Consider the following 19227-nt stretch of genomic DNA (forward strand, 5'->3'; position numbering starts at 1 on the left):
AAAATCTGAAAACAGACAAACCTAGCAGAAATGGAAAGTTTTAATTAGCCTCTACAAAAATTGTCAGTGAGCTGGCCAAGGCACTGATACCACATTTTAACCCTGTTCTCCCTGTTCCCATATTGTTTTCTGTATGCCTTCCCCCCCACATTTCCTGTCACTCTCACATTTGCCTTTCACATGCCCCTCAGTCATGTGTGCTCCTCACACCTCTAATTTGCAGCTGCACTGCTCCATAAATAACGGGTTTGTTTTCTCCAAAGAGGCGATGATCTGATGATACACTGTCTTCAGCATCAGTGCTGACTTAATTAATTTCTACCCCTGCAACGACACAAGTGGTGCAGGACTGCAGTGTGAATCAGATCAGAAAAGAGATCCCCTTTAAAAGAAAAAAACACAGCATCATTTCTCATCTGTTCCCCTTTTTCCAGCAAGGCTCACATTGTATCCCACATACATACACATTTGTAAGCGTAATTAAAGGAATATCTCAGTGAATTTTACAGAAGGTGAAACTGATCAGTGAGTACTGATTATGTCTGACTTTGCAGGCAGATGAGGGAAAATGTAAACTTATAAAATTGATATTCACCCTCCATGCCAAAAGGCAATTTGTATCACGAGTATCAGGAGAAAGAAGGGAGCCCTTACTGACCTATCTGTACATTTGTATGTTGTGCTTATTTTCCTTTGGCTTACGAGCAGAATCATGTGACATATTATTGTTTCATGATAAGAAATTGTTCTGATTCATTGCACCTTATTTTAGTGGACTGAATTCCCACTGACACACATAGCTCAAATCATTGCTCCAGGCTGTGGCCCAGTTATTGCCATCTTTTCTTTATTCTCTCAATTTTTATTGTCTTTCTCTAGACATTTTTGTTCTGGCCTCTCATTTCCCTCTTTTTTTTTTTTTTTTTTAAAATCCCTTCTTGCTCATTTTTCATGGTGAATGCCAGTTCTCAATGGTTCACTAATTTGCCAGACAGCACTGTGCTTTCTGGAGCATACTTGTGTCCCCCAGGCTGTCATCTGTTGGATTCTGCATAAAGTAGTTGCTGAATTAGCACATGTATTCGCTTCTGAACCAAATCAGGGTATTTCTGTAGGCTGACGAAGAACTGAACTTTTGTACAGAATTAAGGGAGCTATGGCTTTTAAAACTATTGTGGCAATGGGAACGCACTTGCAGATTTGGGGCTGTGCAGGTTTTTCTGTCACTGTAGCTCTTCCTTGCTCTCTTAACACCCTGTTGTATGGAGTCCATATCTTAGGCAGTTGGGATAAATATCCAAGCCAAGGAAGTTCAAAGAATATCCTTGCAAATAATGAGAAGTTGCTCAGGGCTCCAGCATTTCTGCTTCCTTTCATTTTTCACCTCTGAGAACAGCAGAATTAAACCTAAAAGTTATCTGAAACATATAGCTGGAAAAAGAATGTTTTGCTTTTGATAACCTAAAATATGCAAGGCTGCTTTAAGGATAATTCTATCCCTCATAATTCTGCAGACACTCACAATTTAGGGCACAGTTCTCTGCTGAAAGTAGATTAGAAAAGTACTAAAAAGATCTGCTGATTCTTTCAGATTCTTTTAGTTTCTTGTGTTTGCTAAGGTGGGAAACAAGGAGCACTGAGGGCAGGATAGTAACTAAAATCAACAGACAGAAAAGATATATATAAATAAATGCAGAATCAGAAGATAATGGAATTGAATCATTTATAAGTTAAGGTCAGCAAATAGCACGCCTAGTTATTGCATTTGATTGTTATAAGTGTTGCAGAAGTTGATTTTGCTGCTTCTTGAAAGCTGTTAAGAAATGTATTTTTCCAAACTGTGCTGGTTTGGGACTGCAGACTACAGAGGAAAGCAGTGGTAGGCAAAAGCTTCCACATCTGAATAGGAAAGATACATAACCCAGTGTATTTTCACTGCCAGGAAATAATACAAAAACATTCCTGCCTGTTTAGTGTGTGTTCAATCAAGGATAGAAAGTCAACTGCTTAGCTGGAGCCTGACATAGATTTCCAATAACTTGCTTTTGCTCAAGCACAAACATATGACAGCACTTGAGGAAAACCACAGAGCAAATATTTTATCATCTGAACATAATCTTTTTAGATTTCAGTGAGAAAACAATATTTATTTATTTGGTTGTCTTCTCTCACCTTGCAATTAAGTCAAGTGCTGACACAGATTGCTGCATCATTTCTGCTGGAAACTGAACAAAACAAGATGATGGCTTCTCTAGCATTGTGGATATGAAAAAACAAAATTTTACATTTTTAGTAGTAACAATAACAGAACCAGTACACAGAATTCATGCACGGCTATGTGTATTTCTGCACAATAGGTAGTCACTGTTTCACTGTGTATCTGTAAATGACAATCTAATTTATGTTAAAAATTAAGGCACTGTCAATGTACGATGAGAGATAATGGTGCCTATGCTAGTAGTAGGTCGATCTGTGTGTTTCCACCACCTGCAATGTTTTGGTTCCTTGGAGGAATGGGCTTGGCTTTAACGTGTATCATTGAGGGTGGATGAACAACTCTAAGGTCTTCCTCCCATGCACACATTATACAGCTATTTTACATCACCTGGAAATTTCCCTGATATTGTGTGAGGCACTCTTGCACAACACCTATACTACAAGGCCTGTAGCCTGCTTGGGATGGCACTCTGAGTGCTTTCCTTAAGTTATCTGTTCATGTGCGTGCTGTGATTTCACCATGCAGTGCTTCATGACTAGTTCTGCCTAGCAGCGCCTGTCAGTATCAGCTTCAGTTTCACGGAGACAAACTGCGATGAAGTCCACTCAACTGGCAGGGGAAGCATAAAAAAAGCAGAAGTCCACAGAGAGCACCAGGCATTCCCTACTTGCTCTCCTGCTTGAGGGCATCGTTGCTGCTTTGCACATTGAGAGATTGTATAGACAGCAGTTGGCCTTCAGCAGTGTCTCCACTATGACTGACTTTAGTACAGCCCACACATGTGTCTTACTTCAGACATTAACCGGCTGCCAGCAGGACACTAATTTCTTGATGGTTTCTTGATGGAACAGACCAACCTCACAGCTCTGGGGTAGTAGCTCTCAGGAAGCAGCACACATATTCTACCCCACAAGGGAAAGCAAGCTAGGAGCTGAGGGTGACAGCAAGGTAGGCAGGGCAGTGAGTTTCCCGGGGGCACAGACCTGCAGCACGTCAGCACGCACCATGCTGGTGATGGGTCAGACACAATTCAAGACTACTAAACAGATATACACTGACAAAGCAAGGGCATGGTCAAGCCAGGAAGTCAAATCATTACTTTGGGATCAGCAAGGCACGTGACCAATCACAGGCATAGCTCAGACTCAAGGATGATGGCCCAAGTTTCAGTGCAGATCACATGCAAAGTGCAGGAGGACTCCATGCAGCTTCCCATAGCTCCTTCTCACACGGATCTTTTCTCTGCAGCCTGATCCAGGGCTACAGCTGCATCTTATCAGAGGTGTACTGGAGCACAGGCAGCCAAACCTGATGAGGGGAGGAAGAAGCTGCAGAGCCTCTGGGTACACGCAGAGCCCTGACAGCAGCATGCTTATTTCCAGATTTCCATCCAGTCCAGAAGGTATCACTCTCTTAAAAGTAATCTTGTTAGAGACGAGGCACAGCTGTTAAGGGCTGGGATGTTTACTGCAGCCCGATGAAAGTCTGCAAAGCCATATGCTGTTTGATCCTCTGCTCCCTGGCTATTTATCAATTCAATGTCCAGAGGACCAGTAGGGTAGAGCTGTGCCAGCATCGCTGACAAACACAAGCCCTTCTGCTGGCCCCCTAAAGGGGCTTGCCACTGTCATAATTATGTGAGATTGCATTCTGCTGTAGTCGGTGATCTATTGTACCCTCGTAATCATTGCAGCGGTTTGTCTGTGCTAATGTTCAGATCACAATTGTCCACGTTTTGACAAGCAGCCACACATAGACTTAGGAATAGCATAACTATGTCATATATAAATGGCCTTATCCTGACAACCACAGTACCTAGATAATTGTCTTCTGAAACCAGTGATGCTGCTTTTCAGACTGACATACTGCCGGCATGGACTATACCTTTAGAATCAACATAACCTGCATGCATTTAATGATTTGCAGGAGAAAGTGGGGATTGTGTACAAACCAAAAAGGTTCAGAATCAAGCAGACAGATGACAAAATAAATTAGAGCAGCCTGACAAAAATGCTAGATGTAGCCTTAGTGGAATTTCTCTCTCCTTGTAACACCACCTTAGCTACACAGCCTGTCACTACAGGTTGTGTTGTTATGCCCAAGATTTCATAATTCTTAACAATTTCCAGGTTTCAAGATGTGAAGTGCCTACTGTTTGCCTTTTTCCAACTCCTTTCCAAGCCTCAAACCTCCTTCTTCCTGATTAAAAATTCATTACTTCCGTAATTTTCCCTTATTCTCTTTACTCTGCGAAAAGCAAACTCCTCCTCCAGTTGCAGAACCTTGATTGTCCTGAGGTACACTGGTCAGGGTTGGCTCCTCACTCCCAGTAACTACCTTCCATTTGCTACCTACAGTTTAGGGAAGTTAATGACAGAAGAAGTATAAGCATAAAGACTGAGTGCTGACTACCATCCTTCCCCTTCAGACAAAAAAATGAGAAAACCTTCACAAGCAATACTACATATTTTGATTGAAGTGCAGCAACAATACGTGCAGTAAAGTTGATCCTTCTCACTGCAGCCCAAGCAGATTAGATAATGTCCCATCACAGGACACTGACAGACAGTCACATTTGTTTACCAGGGCCATCTAGAATGTCTCTAAAGTTAAATACACTTGCAAGCTCCTTTAAGTTATGGCCCATGGCAGTTTTTTTCAGAGAAAGGAAAGAATAATAAGAAAAAGGCTCATGAAAACAATTGAGAAATTGTTCTCTGGAACCCCAGCACAGTCCTAGGAATGCAGTGACATAAAGTGAAGGCTGTTTACCTTCGGGACACAGATCCTTTGAGCTATAAGTCCAGCCCAGGGTGGGGATTTTCTCTTCTTGTTTTCATTTAAGGGATGTTATCTTCAGATAATGTAATGTAGGAAGCATACTGAGGAAATAAAATTTGAGATGAAAACAGCATTCTCATCCTCCTGGGAACCTCTCATTGAAATTAGTGTTCACAGTTTCCAACACACTGTTGGTTTCAGCACCATCAGGTTGAGGTGCATAATGTAAAATCCAGTGTTACTGCTTTCAGCTCGCAGAACTGGGAAGTTGAAGATAATGACTGTACCTGCAAAAATAGGCAACTAATAGCCAACTAATAGTTGCCTATTTTTGCAGGTACAGTCATTATCTTCAGCTTCCCAGTTCTGCGAGCCCACTGTTGAACTGGAATGCAGGGCTGGAGCTGGCAGGAGGGGGAAGTAGTATGAATCAAACCACAGAAGGGAACCCGTAGAATTGATGCAAAAACCGGCCACCTAGGTTTTGTTGCCTTGCCTTTTGTGCTAGTCCTGTCTGTTCTCTGCCTCACTGCACCCCCCTAAAGGAGGTCCTCAAGCAGACTAAAATTTCTCGTAGCATTATAGAAATAACCTCTTTGTCCTAGATTAGATTGTCCCAGCAGTCAGGAAGTACAGGATTTCAGGCACATCTTCACATTCCTGTCATTACTTCGAACTGCAAAAGAGGGGCTGACTCATCTATCACCAGATCATATGTTGCACACGTTATAGATTTTGGGAAAAAATCATGGGATCTAGTTGCTTTTTTTTCTTAAAACAAGCAGAAGCTAGTTGATATCTAATTCAATTTCCCCTCTTAGCATTTTATATTTCTAATAAGCAAGGCAGATAAATACAGGATATGCAAGCAAAATGCTAGTCACACAGCATTGAGCATTAATACTTTAAACTGCGTTGGTTAATAATATGAACATAATACAAAAAATCCCCAAATTGTTCCGCATAATTAAACACAGTTTAGAGGCAAAGAAAGCACAATGAGGGGTCAGTATTACTTTGGTCTTACATTACACTACTGAACACTGTTTCATACTTGCAGTTATATTAGATGTCATCTTCCTCCATTTTCTCCCTCTACCTTTTTAAACAGCCATGTTGTACCTTGAACATATCATATCTAAAAGGTAAATTTAATACTCTAAAACTTAATGAAACAATTGTGTTAAGATCTTATTAAAATATAAAAAGCTTCATGTGTAGCACTTGGAAGTTATAAAGTACTTGATATATTTTACTTATTTGACGAAGCTAAACGCAGTTCATTCTCCAGCTTTCCTCACAAGCTGAAACCCCTTGTAAAAGATGTATCAGAATAAGTTGTTGTATATCACACTTTGTTTTTGGATGATTCAGAATTCTTTTACTATTAAGCCTGTCTCTGCTTAAAACACTGAGATACGCATTGTCAGAGATAAATCACAGATAAATGACTATCTTGCTCATCCGGTCTGCTCCCACATTAATACAGCAGCAGAACTGTCTCATTCTCAGGGCCTGGAGCACATTCTCCTTCTAGAAGTTTGGTTGTGTCAGCCAAGGAGTTTATCCGTCCAAGTCCAAAGTCAGCTTTGTGGTCACTAAGAGCTGTTGCAAAGAATCTAGGAGCAAGGCCCTGTACCTCCTTTCTTCTGGGGTCTATTTTTAAGCCAGAGCCTCTGCTTGGGCTGCATCACAGCTGCGCTGCAGCAAGGTTTGTATTTGGGCCTGGATCTCCACTGTCTGGACATGGTCCCAGACCCAGACACATCAGCTTGGTGTCTTGGCACGAGCTTGGACCTGCATAGTGGCCAATGCTGGGTGCTCACTGAGCTGTGTCTGACCCTGGATACCATTTATGCCCCAGGTCCTGATCTGGACTTATTATTCCACATCCTGGTTCCTCATGGTGAGGTTACTGCTCCTGCCTGTCTTGTTGTTGCTCTCCACTCTTGGTTTGCCTTCCCCTGGAATGCAACCAGCCCTTTCTGCTCCATGATACCTTCCTGTTTCATTCCAAGAAGATCTGGTTCAGGAATTTCTTAGAACTTTACATGGTGATTTACACACAAAACACTCTTAAATAGGACTGTCAACTACCCATGCATGTGGGTGCATTTGTGCAAGCCATCACAATAACTGAAAATTACCCTTTTTTCCTCTGCTACTGACATTTTTCAAAGGTACTATAAAAAGTTATTTTCTATAACAAATTATGAAGTTTCATGTGTAAGTTTAACAAGGTTAGTTATTCCTCACACACTTTGTCTTTTAACCTCATGCTTTTCTATAGCTAACACTTTGAAACAGATGCTTGGGAAGAAAAATTGGAACAAGCTTTTCAACTTCACTGAAGTTATATCAAACCAGATTATGGTTTGGACACAAGAAGAACAGTGAGGGAAAGCTACACAGACACAGAGCCCCTTACAGGTGTGCTGGAGTCTAGGCTCAGTCCCTGTACAGCCTCAAGTACACTGAAGCTCATTACCTTCAGCAAACTCATTTATTCTAAAGGCAATGGATACAGAGATCTGCTCTAAGAATGTTTTATCATGAACAGTTGGTGCGGAGGGTCTTATCCCTCCAATTTGCAGGTTTTTGACTGCCTGGCAGGCATTGTATCACCTTGTGTTTTACAGTGGACCTAATTATTTACCTCACATTGCAACACAGCTGTCAGTAGCTAGAAACAGCAAAGATCAGGCAGTGCCCTCTGCTCATAAAGAGAAACATGCACTAATGGGAACTTATATACAGAAAGTATGTGTGTGTATATATATATATATATATCTCAGCTTGCATGTGACTTTGTTAGAACTGATGCCTGCAAACCTTTATAAAAGACAGCACTGGTTACTACATTTACTTTATAGATGATGTTCTGTGCCATGGCATAACCATATGCTGACTTAAATAGTCAGTATAATTGCTTGGTGATTTTCATGAAGATTTAAGCAAGCAAAAGTTTCCATGCCTTAAGCTAACATTCAGCACTAGTGAGGCCGCACCTCGAGTACTGTGTCCAGTTTTGGGCCCCTCACTGCAAGAAAGATATTGAGGCCCTGGAACGTTTTCAAAGGAGGGCAACAAAGCTGGTGAGGGGTCTGGAGCACAGGCCATATGAGGAGAGGCTGAAGGAGCTGGGAATGTTCAGCCTGGAGAAGAGGAGGCTCAGGGGAGACCTCATTGCTCTCTATAACTTCCTGAAGGGAGGTTGTAGTGAGCTGGGGGTCGGCCTCTTCTCTCGTGTCATTAGTGATAGGACCAGAGGGAATGGCTTCAAGCTACGGCAGGGGAGATTCAGGCTGGACATTAGGAAGTATTACTTTTCAGAAAGGGTGGTCAGGCACTGGAATGGACTGCCCAGGGAGGTGGTGGAGTCACCGAGCCTGGGGGTGTTCAAGGAAAGACTGGATGTTGTGTTGAGGGACATGGTTTAGTGGGAGCTATTGGGAATAGGTGAACGGTTGGACTGGATGATCTCTTAGGTCTTTTCCAACCTTGGTGATTCTATGATTCTATGATTCTATGAGGTCTGTAATAAAGTCTGTAATTCTCACTATGCTAGAATCACAGAATATGAGTTGAAAAGGCCCAAGTTGAAAGGGACCCATTAAAGACTACTGAGTCCAACTCCTGGCTTCACAGGGGACCACCCAGACTTCAAACCCCATGTCTCAGAGCACTGTCCAAACACTTCTTGGACTCCATCAGGTTCAGTGTTGTGACCACTGCCCTGGGGAGCCTGTTCCACTGCCCAGCCACCCTCTGGGGAAGAATCTTCTCCTAATTCCTAATCTGGACCTCCCCTGACACAGCTCCATGCTGTTGCCTTGAGTTCTGTCACTGTCACCAGAAAGCAGAGATCAGTTCTGCCCCTCTGCTCCCCTCCTGCTCCTCTTGTGAGGAGCTGCACTTGCCATGAGGTTTTCCCTCAGTTTCCTCTTCCCTGGGCTGAACAAACTGAGGGACCTCAGCAGTTCCTCATAATCTTGTCCTCCAGCCCTCTCACCATTTTCATAGCTGTCTTTGGACAGCCTCCAATAGTTTTATGTCCTTTTTATATTTGTTGTGCCCAGAGTAATGAAGGTGATGTAGCACCAGTGCAGAACAGAGTGAGACAACCCCTTCTCATGCCTAGTTGGCAGTGCTGGGCCTAATGCACCTCAGGGTATTGTTGTCCATTTTGGCTGCCAGGGCACACTGCTCACTCAGATTCAACTCAAAATGAACAAGAACTTCCAGATCTCTTTCCACAGGGATCCCTTTCTCCAACCTCTTGTCTCCCAGCCTGCACATAAATTCAGGACTGTCCTGTCCTGGGTGCAGAATCCAGTACTTGCTCTTGTTAAACTTTGTGTGGTTGGTGATTGCTCAGCACTCTTCATTCATCAAGATTTCTCTGCAAAGCCTGTTTTTTTTCTTGAGGGAGTCAACAGCTTTTCCTAAATTAATTTTATTTGCAAACTTACTTACCTAGTGTGCATTCAAGTCCTGCATATAGATCATTCTTGAAAATGTCAAAGAGAACTGTCACTAAAATGGAGCCCTACCGAACCCCACTAATGACTGACTGCCAGTCTGATATAACCCCATTTAACATAAACCTCTGAACCTGGCCTGTCAGCCAATTGCTCACCCACCGTATTATGTTTTTGTCTAGCTGTATGGTGGACATTTTGTCCAGAAAGGTACTGTGAGAAACAGTATTGAAAGCTAGGTCATGCTCTATCCTTTACTAATTGGCACTTCTTTTTGAGCTACAACAATGTTTACAGTTTTTTCTTGATCATGTAATGTGCAGCAAGGTCAGACTCTAAATGAAAGGTTATTTTATTTCCATTTATTTTGCATAAGTGAATGAACTGGCACCACAATTCTAAGTACCTACTGGTGTTTTTCCATGTCAGCACCTGCTACTGTTCACTGTGCAATACTGCTGAAATACTGAGTGTGACCCAGCCACTAATATTTCAGAGTGAATCTCTTGCATTATTATACTAGTTTAATAACTTTGGTACAGGTATATTATTTTAGCTCTTATTAGTTCTTCTTAGTATTACTTTACAAAGCTCATTCCATCTGGAGTGATAGGGGACTGTACAAACTTTAAAAATCCCCAAAAGTCATATGGTTATTCAGTCCACAAAAATTATGGCTGGTTGGGTTGTCTCAGTTTATGGAAAACTAGGCAGGTGGCTCTGGCAATTGCTATGTACAATATACTTTCATAAAAAAATGTGTCATTGCAGTTTCCTAGTTAACTTTTTTTTTTTTTTTTTAATGATGAGCACATGGATTAAACTTTCTGTGAGTGTGATGCTTGTTGCTTTGGGATTTTGCTGGAAGAGTCAGCATGTGTCAATCAATTTTAAGGAGAGATTGATTATTTGAGGGCTAGAGTATATTCTTCCTGTCAGTGCTCCAGAGCAGAAAATCTTCAAGAGTTATTACATGTACAATGTAATAAATTGCTCAGATTCATCCGAACAACATAGGTTTTATTTCCTTCTTCTGTGTCAAACTTGTTGCAATTGATTAAAAAGTGTAATTTCTTGAAAAACAGCAGCCATGAGGGACACCATATACTTTGGTGACAAAACTTTTGTCTGAGAGTGTATATCTGTTTGATATGTAAGAAAATTCAATGTAGCATGAATGAAAGAGGTGTTGGTCAGTACAGCAGAAGTCACAGCTTGTCATAAGTAAAATTTCCGAGTGATTTTTAGTAAGCACAGCAAAGCCAGGCTTTCAGATGGATAAAGAAAAAAAATAGCAAGCTTTGACTTTGAGATGAAAATTGAAACATCCCAAGGATGAGAGTGACCCATGAAGGGTATCAGAGCTGGTAGCTAGGTTTTGAAATCTCCATATACTACCAGAGAACTAACATTTGGCACTGACTGACTACAGAATTTCCTTGATATGACTGACTAATGTTAACCTTCAGTGTTTTTCAGAAGGTAGCTGCACTCACCTGCAGGCAGAAACCTTGAGCACCAGGACTAGGGTTAGCCCTTTCTTAACTCATGAACTGCTCATGTTGAAATGCTGGTTATTGCTTTGAATGTTAGAGCACACAGAAATGAAGAAAACAGAGCTCACTTGTTGTCAGTTACTGATGTAACTCAGGTACTCGCAACTGAGCTAACTAGATACCTTTAACAGTAGTAACGTATCACAGAATTATAGGGGTTGGACCTCTAGAATTCACCAAATCCAAACTATTTGCTAAAGCAGGCTTCCTACAGTAGGTTGCACAAGTAGGGATCCAGATGTGTCATTAATATCTCCAGAGAAGGAGACTCTGCAACCTCTGGGCAGACTACTCCATCATCTTTACAGTAAATAATTTCTTCCTTGTGTTAGTACTGAACTTCCTGTGTTCAGGTTTCAGCCCATTGCCCCTTGTTCTATTGTTGCTTGCAACTGGAAAGAGTCCACCCCATTGACTTCCACACTTTAGACATTTATAAACAGTTATGAGATCCCTTCTCAATCCTTTCTAGACTGAAGAGTCACATATGTCTCAGTCTTTCCTCACACAGGAGAAATCATCTTTGTTGTGCTCTGCTGGACTCTTTCTACAAGATTCCTGTCTGTTTTTGAACTGAGGAGCCTAGAACTGGACACAGTATTCCAGATGTATCCTCACCAGGGCAGAGTAGAGGGGTAAGATCACCTCCCTTGACCTGGGGTCAACGTTCTTTTTAAGGCACCCCAGGATATAATTGTTCTTCTTGGCCACAAGGACGCTGCTGGCTCATGGTCAACCTGTTGTCCACCAGGACCCCCAGGTCCTTCTCCATAGAGCTCCTCTCCAGCAGGTCAGCCCCTAACCTGTACTGGTGCATGCAGTTATGTCACATTAAAAAAAAAAATAATAAAAAATTGTTAAGAAGATAGACCATAAAACTCCACGTTTATTTCAGAACATGGCATTTTTGAGCAAAGCATTATAAGAGACATGAACACAGAATGAGCCTTTTATGCTATCACTCCAAGAACTTCTCATCTCCAATACTCAACCTGAGGACCTGGAAGGAGCTCTTTTCTTACACAACATCAATTAGCAATGCTACTACTTTTACTTATATATATTTATACTGTTCTCTTTGCAGTATTATTCTTCCTTCTAGAGAAGAAGCAGGCTATTGGCCAACAACGTCGTTCCTCGGTGGAAACCCGCATCAGGGATGCGTCGAGATGCCTCGCTCCGCCTGGCTGCCCTGACCGAGAGGTCCCAGGCCTGGGATAAACCGAAGCAAGAAGCATGAGGCGCAGCACCTCGTCCCGGCAGCGCCTTCTTCTCCGCCCTCAGCTGTTCCCTTCTTCACCATGGCGGCGGCGGCTTCCAGGCAGGCGGCCTCCCTCTTCCACGTCGCGGCCGCGCAGGGGGAGGGAACGGGGTTGGCGCCGGTCGCGGGTATTGTTCGTCTCTGCGTGCGCCGCCTCCGCCCCTACCCTGCGCCGGAGAACTGGCCGGGCCGGGTGCCCGGAGAGGGCATAGGGGTTGGAGAGACGAGCGGGCCCACTTCTCTCCTGCAAGCGACTGACACCCCGCGGCGCCCGGCCCCGCGCACAGCGGGTGAGCGGCGACGGGAGGCGCCATGGCCGACAGGGCGAGAGCGGCGCTGTCGGAGTCGGGTTGGTAAGTGGTGCGGTTGGGCCGGCCGGGCCTCCACGTCCCGATAGGCCACGGCGGGCCCGGCGCCATGCCGCGGGGCAGGGGAGCTTCTCCTGCGGGTGGCGGGGCTGCCTCGGTCGCGGCCGAGAGTTGATGGTCTTTGTGGGGAGCTTAGGACGGAGGTGCGGGGCTGTGAGGGGTGGTTCTCGTTTCTTTTGTTTGGTCGGTGACTCGCTTCTCGGAGCTGCACACAGTTCTCAGTGGAGCACTTATGGTGACGTTCCTCCTCTTTACGGCTCGAAGGCAGGAGGCAAAGCCCTCTGCGAAGGGGCTCGCCCCTCCTTCCCTACTGCCTGGGATTTGTCAGGGAGCCACTTGTGCTCGGGGTGATGGGGGAGGGCCTTTGGTGACCCCGCAGAGTGGGACCCCCGCGGGCAGAGCCCTCACAGCTCTCCTGCCCGGGGTCAGTGCGCGCCTAGGCTGGGCCCACGGTGGCTGGGCCTCGCGTGGCCTAGGCCGGGCCCAGCTGTGGTGTGAGCGCAGCTCTGCCTTGCTGTGGGTTGTAGGACTCAGGACCTACTGGGATACGCCTTCGTGGGCTGTGTTTTGCTGAGATCTGTGTTGGGTTGGTATTAGTGGGATCCCAACTGAAGTGCCAGGAGGGATGGAGCTTTCTGGTAACTTCATTACTTTTATTTGTTCTGTACTGTTGGAACCCTTTCAGCAGAGAAGGTAAGATTGAACAAGTAGAGTTAAATTAGGTTGAATACACACTTGAGGCTTGAATCCAGATATTCAGTTAGTCCTAACTTGGACATTTTGTTTTGGTGTTGTACTTTCCAAATGCTTAGTGCAGTCTCTACATCTTATTTGCTAGCCTGGAGGTGTTGTGGCACTGTTGACTGGAAGCCGATTTATTTCTTCATTTATTTTATTGATCGATGTGATTCACTTACTAGTTACCGCTTTGTCTCCTTGACCACTTGCGAGTCTTTAACAAAACAAAAGCTTATTGTTGACTGCCAAGGCACAAAACAGCTTACTTTGGCTGTAATTGAGAAAAAAACGTTTAAAGAGAAACATAGTTATTTCCAATGGCATTTTCTGGGCATTTTTACTGTGACGTTAAACTTAGTGGTTTTCCTGAATTGTGTTTTCATTTATGGCTAACACATAAGGCATTAAAAGAGGCATTGAGTGGTTTGGGTAGTTTCTACAGAATTGCTTACTGATAATACGAACCAGACAGAGGAAATTTATTGTCTTCAGGCCTTCCTGGCTGAGTGTCTCATGTTTCAGAAGCCCTGTCCTAGAGTATACAGTCCTATGATTCCTTGCAATTGGTGAATGGAAAGAATCAGAACTGTGCTAGTTTTCATAACATCAGCTTTTTTAAAGGGAGCTGTTGGCCGTAATTTGACACACCTCTTCTGATTGAGCTCCATAAAAGAGAAAGTTTCTATAAGAGTGATTTTACTTTTATGATTTCTTTTTTTCTACTATATATCCCAAGTTTTATTACACAGCTTTCAGTTATTAGGCGTTTTACTACTTTGTCAGTCAGAAGAGTGCGATTGTAGACTGCTTTTAGTTTTGGCAGCCCAAATATGAGGTGCCTGTGAAACTTTGTTACTCCTCAGTGTTTTGCCTGTATCCCCTGTGGCATATTCAGTTGAATGGCAATGAACACTTGTTATTCTTGCAGTTACGCCAGGTGTGAGCCAAAGGCAGACTGAAACATGATCTGGCAAGCAGTGGGCTGATTATGGGGTCCTCTGGAGTTATGCCCTGGCCTAGTTGCATTGGGAAGGGAGATATGAAGGAAAAGGAAATGAATGCGTATATTTCTGAGTAACATGAAGTGTAGTGAAAAAAAAAAAAATTAATGCTTCAGAAATATTCAGCCAAGTACATGTACTTTTAAAAAAATAACCTAGGTGTCCATGTGCTCTAATGTTCTGCTGCTCTTACACTTAAGATGCATCCATCCTTATATTATTAGTAGATCTTACAGTCATTTAACAGAAGTATGACTAAGTCTTCAGTTGACACTTAGCCGATTTGTAGTATGTTTCTGACTAAACTGCATTGGTGGATCATCAGTTCTGTACCAAACTGGTTGCCACTGTTGCAATCACCTCATGTCACAGTGCTACATTTTCTAGCATGGAAATAGAGCTGAGCTCACAAGGGGAATTCGGTGCTCATTTACTGAAGCACCGTTCTGTGTTTCAAACAATTTAGGAAGATATTGTTCTTCGAGAGTTGCAAACCTTCTGGTTTGTAATCCAGCAGGATTTTACCACAACTTCATTAGGTCTATAAAAGTAAGACTTGTTGATACAGGCACACACTTGTCTTTGTTTTCACAATTAGTTTTTATCATTTTAACTTCAAATATGAGGGAAAGTTGCTTTTCAAAGAAAATACTAACATAATGTAGTTAAAATGGTAAAATATCTAGGTATTTTTCAAACAGCTGTTGTTAAAGAGTCATCCATTGCAAAATGTCCTGCGAATTTGTACTGTTAGCCTTTAAGATTCTCTTCACTATATCAAGTATGTATGTTAAGCTTCTGAATGATGAAGTTCCCTACATAGTAAATGTAGCACTGGTACCTAAAGTAGGTCATGCTGCTTTAATTAAAAAAAAAAATAAAAATCTGATGATGAGTAAAGAGCTTACTCTGTGAGCACAGAGTGTGTGTGCAGAGTTGTTTTCCTGTAGAGACCACTTAAAAAAATGTGTACTTCTAAAGAGAGCTGCAAGAACGTTTCCTTGTGCACTGCCTTGGATACTGCATCTGAGAATATGGTACTGGCTCTACCTTTAATTTGCAGTGGAAAATACAGTTTGTCTTGGAATAAAAGTTCTATGTTAACTCTTTTTTTAGTTACCAAACATGCAGAGAGCGTTGCCCTGTTGTACTGCTATGGTTCTGTTCATGAATTTTGGAAAAATTTTTCCAATATTCTCATTAAAACATAGGCCTCAATGGAAAATTGTAATTGAATCCAGTTTTATTAGAAGCCATGAAGTCAAAAAGAACTGCAGATTTATACCCTTGCTATGAAAACCACGAATTGCAGAATATTTCTCTGGCTTGCAACACTGTTTTTCATTTGCTTTTGAAAGTCACCTGGGTGGCTTTTCAAAAGAGAAAAAGATAACCCGAAACTTCTTCAGTGTAGTAAATAGCTGGGGAAGTTTAGAATTTATTATGTTGAAATGCCTATATGTTTTTGAAAATAAACAATATGTTGCGTCTTACAGTAGATTTAGCCTCTGGTCCCACTGATCCAATTTGTGGTGACTGATTTCCAGTTGTGGGAAAGCGAGACATAACAACTGGATGACTAAAGAGTTTCGTAGTACAGCACAATGTATAAATGAGGTCCTTGTCAGAGAGTACAAGTTATTTTTATTGCAGTGTACAGAGCCATAAGAAGTAGTAAGTCTGAGGCAAAAAGTACACAGTCTTATAAAGCTTCTTATACTTTCAAAATTATTTAAACAATATTTTGTCTGGGCAAAAGATAGCCTTTCGACAGAAGGATAACCATGGTTCATAGGAGTGCCATAGAATGATCTGGGATGAAAAGGACCACAATGATCATCTAGTTTCAACCCCCCTGCTATGTGCAGGGTCACCAACCACCAGACCAGGCTGCCCAGAGCCACATCCAGCCTGGCTTTGAATGCTTCTAGGGATGGGGCATCCACAACCTCCTTGGGCAAACTGTTCCACTGTGTGCCACCACCCTCTGTGTGAAAAACTTCCTCCTAATATCTAACCTAAACCTCCCCGTCACAGTTTAAAACCATTCCCTCTTATCCTCTCACTATCCACTCATGTAAACAGCCGTTCCCCCTCTTGTTTATGTGCTCCCTTCAAGTATTGGTAGGCCACAATGAGGTCTCCCTGTAGTCTTCTCCAAAGGTGCATCTCTGTTTTGTGTTGCTCTGTACTCTTGTAGTGGTGTATGCATTTTATGAATTTTGGTTGGTACTATGAAAGCTCAAAGTGCCAGTACACGGTGAATTGCTGCATCATGCATTTTTGATACTTTTGTTTTTATTGTTCATGTGTATTCCCTTCTGGCTGGTCTGATCAGTTTAAGTCTTGCCTGTTCAGAAACAGTGGGTAGATAAAAATGGAATTTTTTTTTTCTTCACACTCAGGAGCAGAAAAGGTCCAGTGTTGTATAAAATATTCTGCTAGAGGTAACAAGCCCAAGAAACTTATAAAGAAACTGCTAAGTGGTTAGAAAAAAAGGAGAAAGAAAAAAAAAAAAAAAAAAAAAAAAAAGGTATGTGACTAATTAGTTGTTAAAGGAAGCTGTTAGGAATTGTTCACAAAGTAATTGTTAGTTCATTAAGTATGTCAATAGTGTACCTGAATTTTAACAATTTACATTAGTGTAATCACCCCAGCACAGCAAAGGTTTTGTAGATAGTAAAAAAGTGAATGAGAGGTGTGGAAGTTTCTCAGTGCTGGGAAGATGGATCTTTAGTCTGGAAAGCACAATAATAAAGGGAGAGGTGATGGAGGTCTGTAAATAATCTGCAGAGCATACAGAAATGATGAATAGAAAGCCAGGCAGCTATTTTTTTGAATAGAATTAGGCCACCCAGTGAATTAAACTTGCTTGATGAAAACTAAAGTAGCTTCAATGTGTAATTAAATTGTGGATCTGAAGTGGAGCATTATATTTTGCAGCAGAAGAATATAAGTAGGCTAAAATATTAATTAGATTAAATCAGTTAGGAACTTTGAGGTAGGGTTTAACTGCCAGCTCTAAGATGGCTGGATGCTGGGAATGATTTGTAAAGCAGCACATATTGAGAGGTGCTTCATTTGTTGCATGAATCATCTACTTCTGGTCACCCTTGGAGAAAGGGAACTGCTGTAGACCTAGACTGGATGAGCACCATTTCTGTTCTTATTTTTAAGATATGATACCGGCATAAGAAGGTGAAAGGAAACTCTCTGTCAGCAACTAATGAAGCCAGGTCTTGGGAGAAAACCTTTTGCAAAGGATTTGCCTTCTGAGATCACATTCTTCCAAATCTAAGGATTCTGTAATTCTGTTCCATGATTTTTGAGACTCTTGAGACTGATCCGTTTTGCTTTATCCAGCTTCTGTGTGCTCACGCTTGCCAGGTGCAGGCCCCCTGAGCAGCTAGCTGCTGGGGTAACTGGCAATTTTGGGATAAGATGTTCTTATTCATGTTAGTAATAAGCTGATGGTAGGTAGGCTTTCAGGTTTGCATGTTTTTCTTAATTGTCACTCCTGAGTAAAATATAGCTTGATATAACAATACGTGTAGGAATACATAAAGATGTGAAGCTCTCCTGAAACTTAATTTAGCAGAATTATGCTCAGAAACCTTGGCTTTTAAATATCCTGTGCAATTAATTGATAGTTTGTAGACTACTTAATCTGTGATAGTTGTAAAAAATACAATAAAAATAAATTTTAGGCTAATTTGTCAAGTTTTCTTTTTGTTCATATTTTCAAGAGTGGCACATTTTTGACTTTTTTTTTTTTTTTCTCAGCAAAAGGAGGATATTTAATTCCAAGAAAGTTAATTTTATACAGCTGATGGAAAGAAGGAAAGGCTATATGGGGGGGACTAATAGTATGCGAGTGTTTCTGATCACATTTAATATAATGCTTAATTGTGTTGTCATAATTTAGGAAGACTGGGCAGTTCCAGGACTAACACAGTTTTTGATGGAACAGCTTTGCACCCTTTTGGAGAGAAAAAAAAAGAAAAAAGGAAGATACTGGCTTAAATAGTCTTTGTAACACAAGAAAGTAGTTGAAGCATGTCGTGCATTCTTGCATTGGGATCATGTTGAGCATTTCATTTTGAGAAATATAGCTTATGTATTAGAAATGGGAGTAATGGCATTAACTGACAGCATGAGAAGACTTATTCCAAGTTAGGAAGCTGACTGCTGAACCTGCGTCTTTGACAGAGGGCACTGTCTGGGGAATATGGTCAAGATCAGCTTTTTGTTTCCTGTTGTTTGCCTCGCATGGTGCTCTGGGATAGTTCTTTTCTTGTGTAATGACATGTCTGGAAAAAAAGCTGTTGAGGAAAGCCAGAAGAGAAAACACTATGTCTGTTCAGACAGTTTCAAGATATTCTCAGTGGCAGCTGAGTCTTTGGCACGGGCCCAGCCTTATGTGCTGTTTAATGCTTCAGGGTAGCAGCCAACATTTTCCTGAAGAAGTATGAGTGAGAAGCAGTATTTGTAGCTGTATCTCAGCAAAAAAGGAGGGGGGGAAAAAAAATAAATAAATGGATTTCACTAGATGAAGAAAGACAGTACTCTTTACTCTGTGTCTTTTGTAGTCAAATTGCTGTGGCCTGTTAAAAGTTACCGAGTGTCAGATCTTCTCAAGGAGCAGAGCATACAAGATTTCTTGTCCAGCACATTCTGATTGCAGGGGCTGTTCCTAGCATCCACCATACAGCAGGACTGCCACTTGCTAAAAGATTACCTTATCTTAGTGAGGTTTGGAGTTAGTGAGCTTATCTGGGGCACGTCTCTGAATGTTACTTGGTAAAATCTCTAGATTTAATCTG

The 19227-nt window shown here is 42.0% G+C and overlaps 1 protein-coding gene across 1 annotated transcript in view; it reads left to right on the forward strand.

The window, feature by feature from the left end:
- Positions 1-12609: 12609 nt before the first annotated feature.
- The window catches only part of TDRD3 (tudor domain containing 3), a gene marked incomplete at both ends in the record, with an annotated part of 94834 nt that continues 88216 nt past the window's right edge, over positions 12610-19227 (forward strand). The window contains one exon of the mRNA XM_079549790.1: positions 12610-12650. Within this exon, the coding sequence (XP_079405916.1) occupies positions 12610-12650 (41 nt within the window). The remainder of the gene's footprint in view (positions 12651-19227) is intronic.

The sequence above is a fragment of the Tetrao urogallus genome (assembly GCF_951394365.1).
Source record: "Tetrao urogallus genome assembly, chromosome: 1".
Lineage (NCBI taxonomy): Eukaryota > Metazoa > Chordata > Aves > Galliformes > Phasianidae > Tetrao > Tetrao urogallus.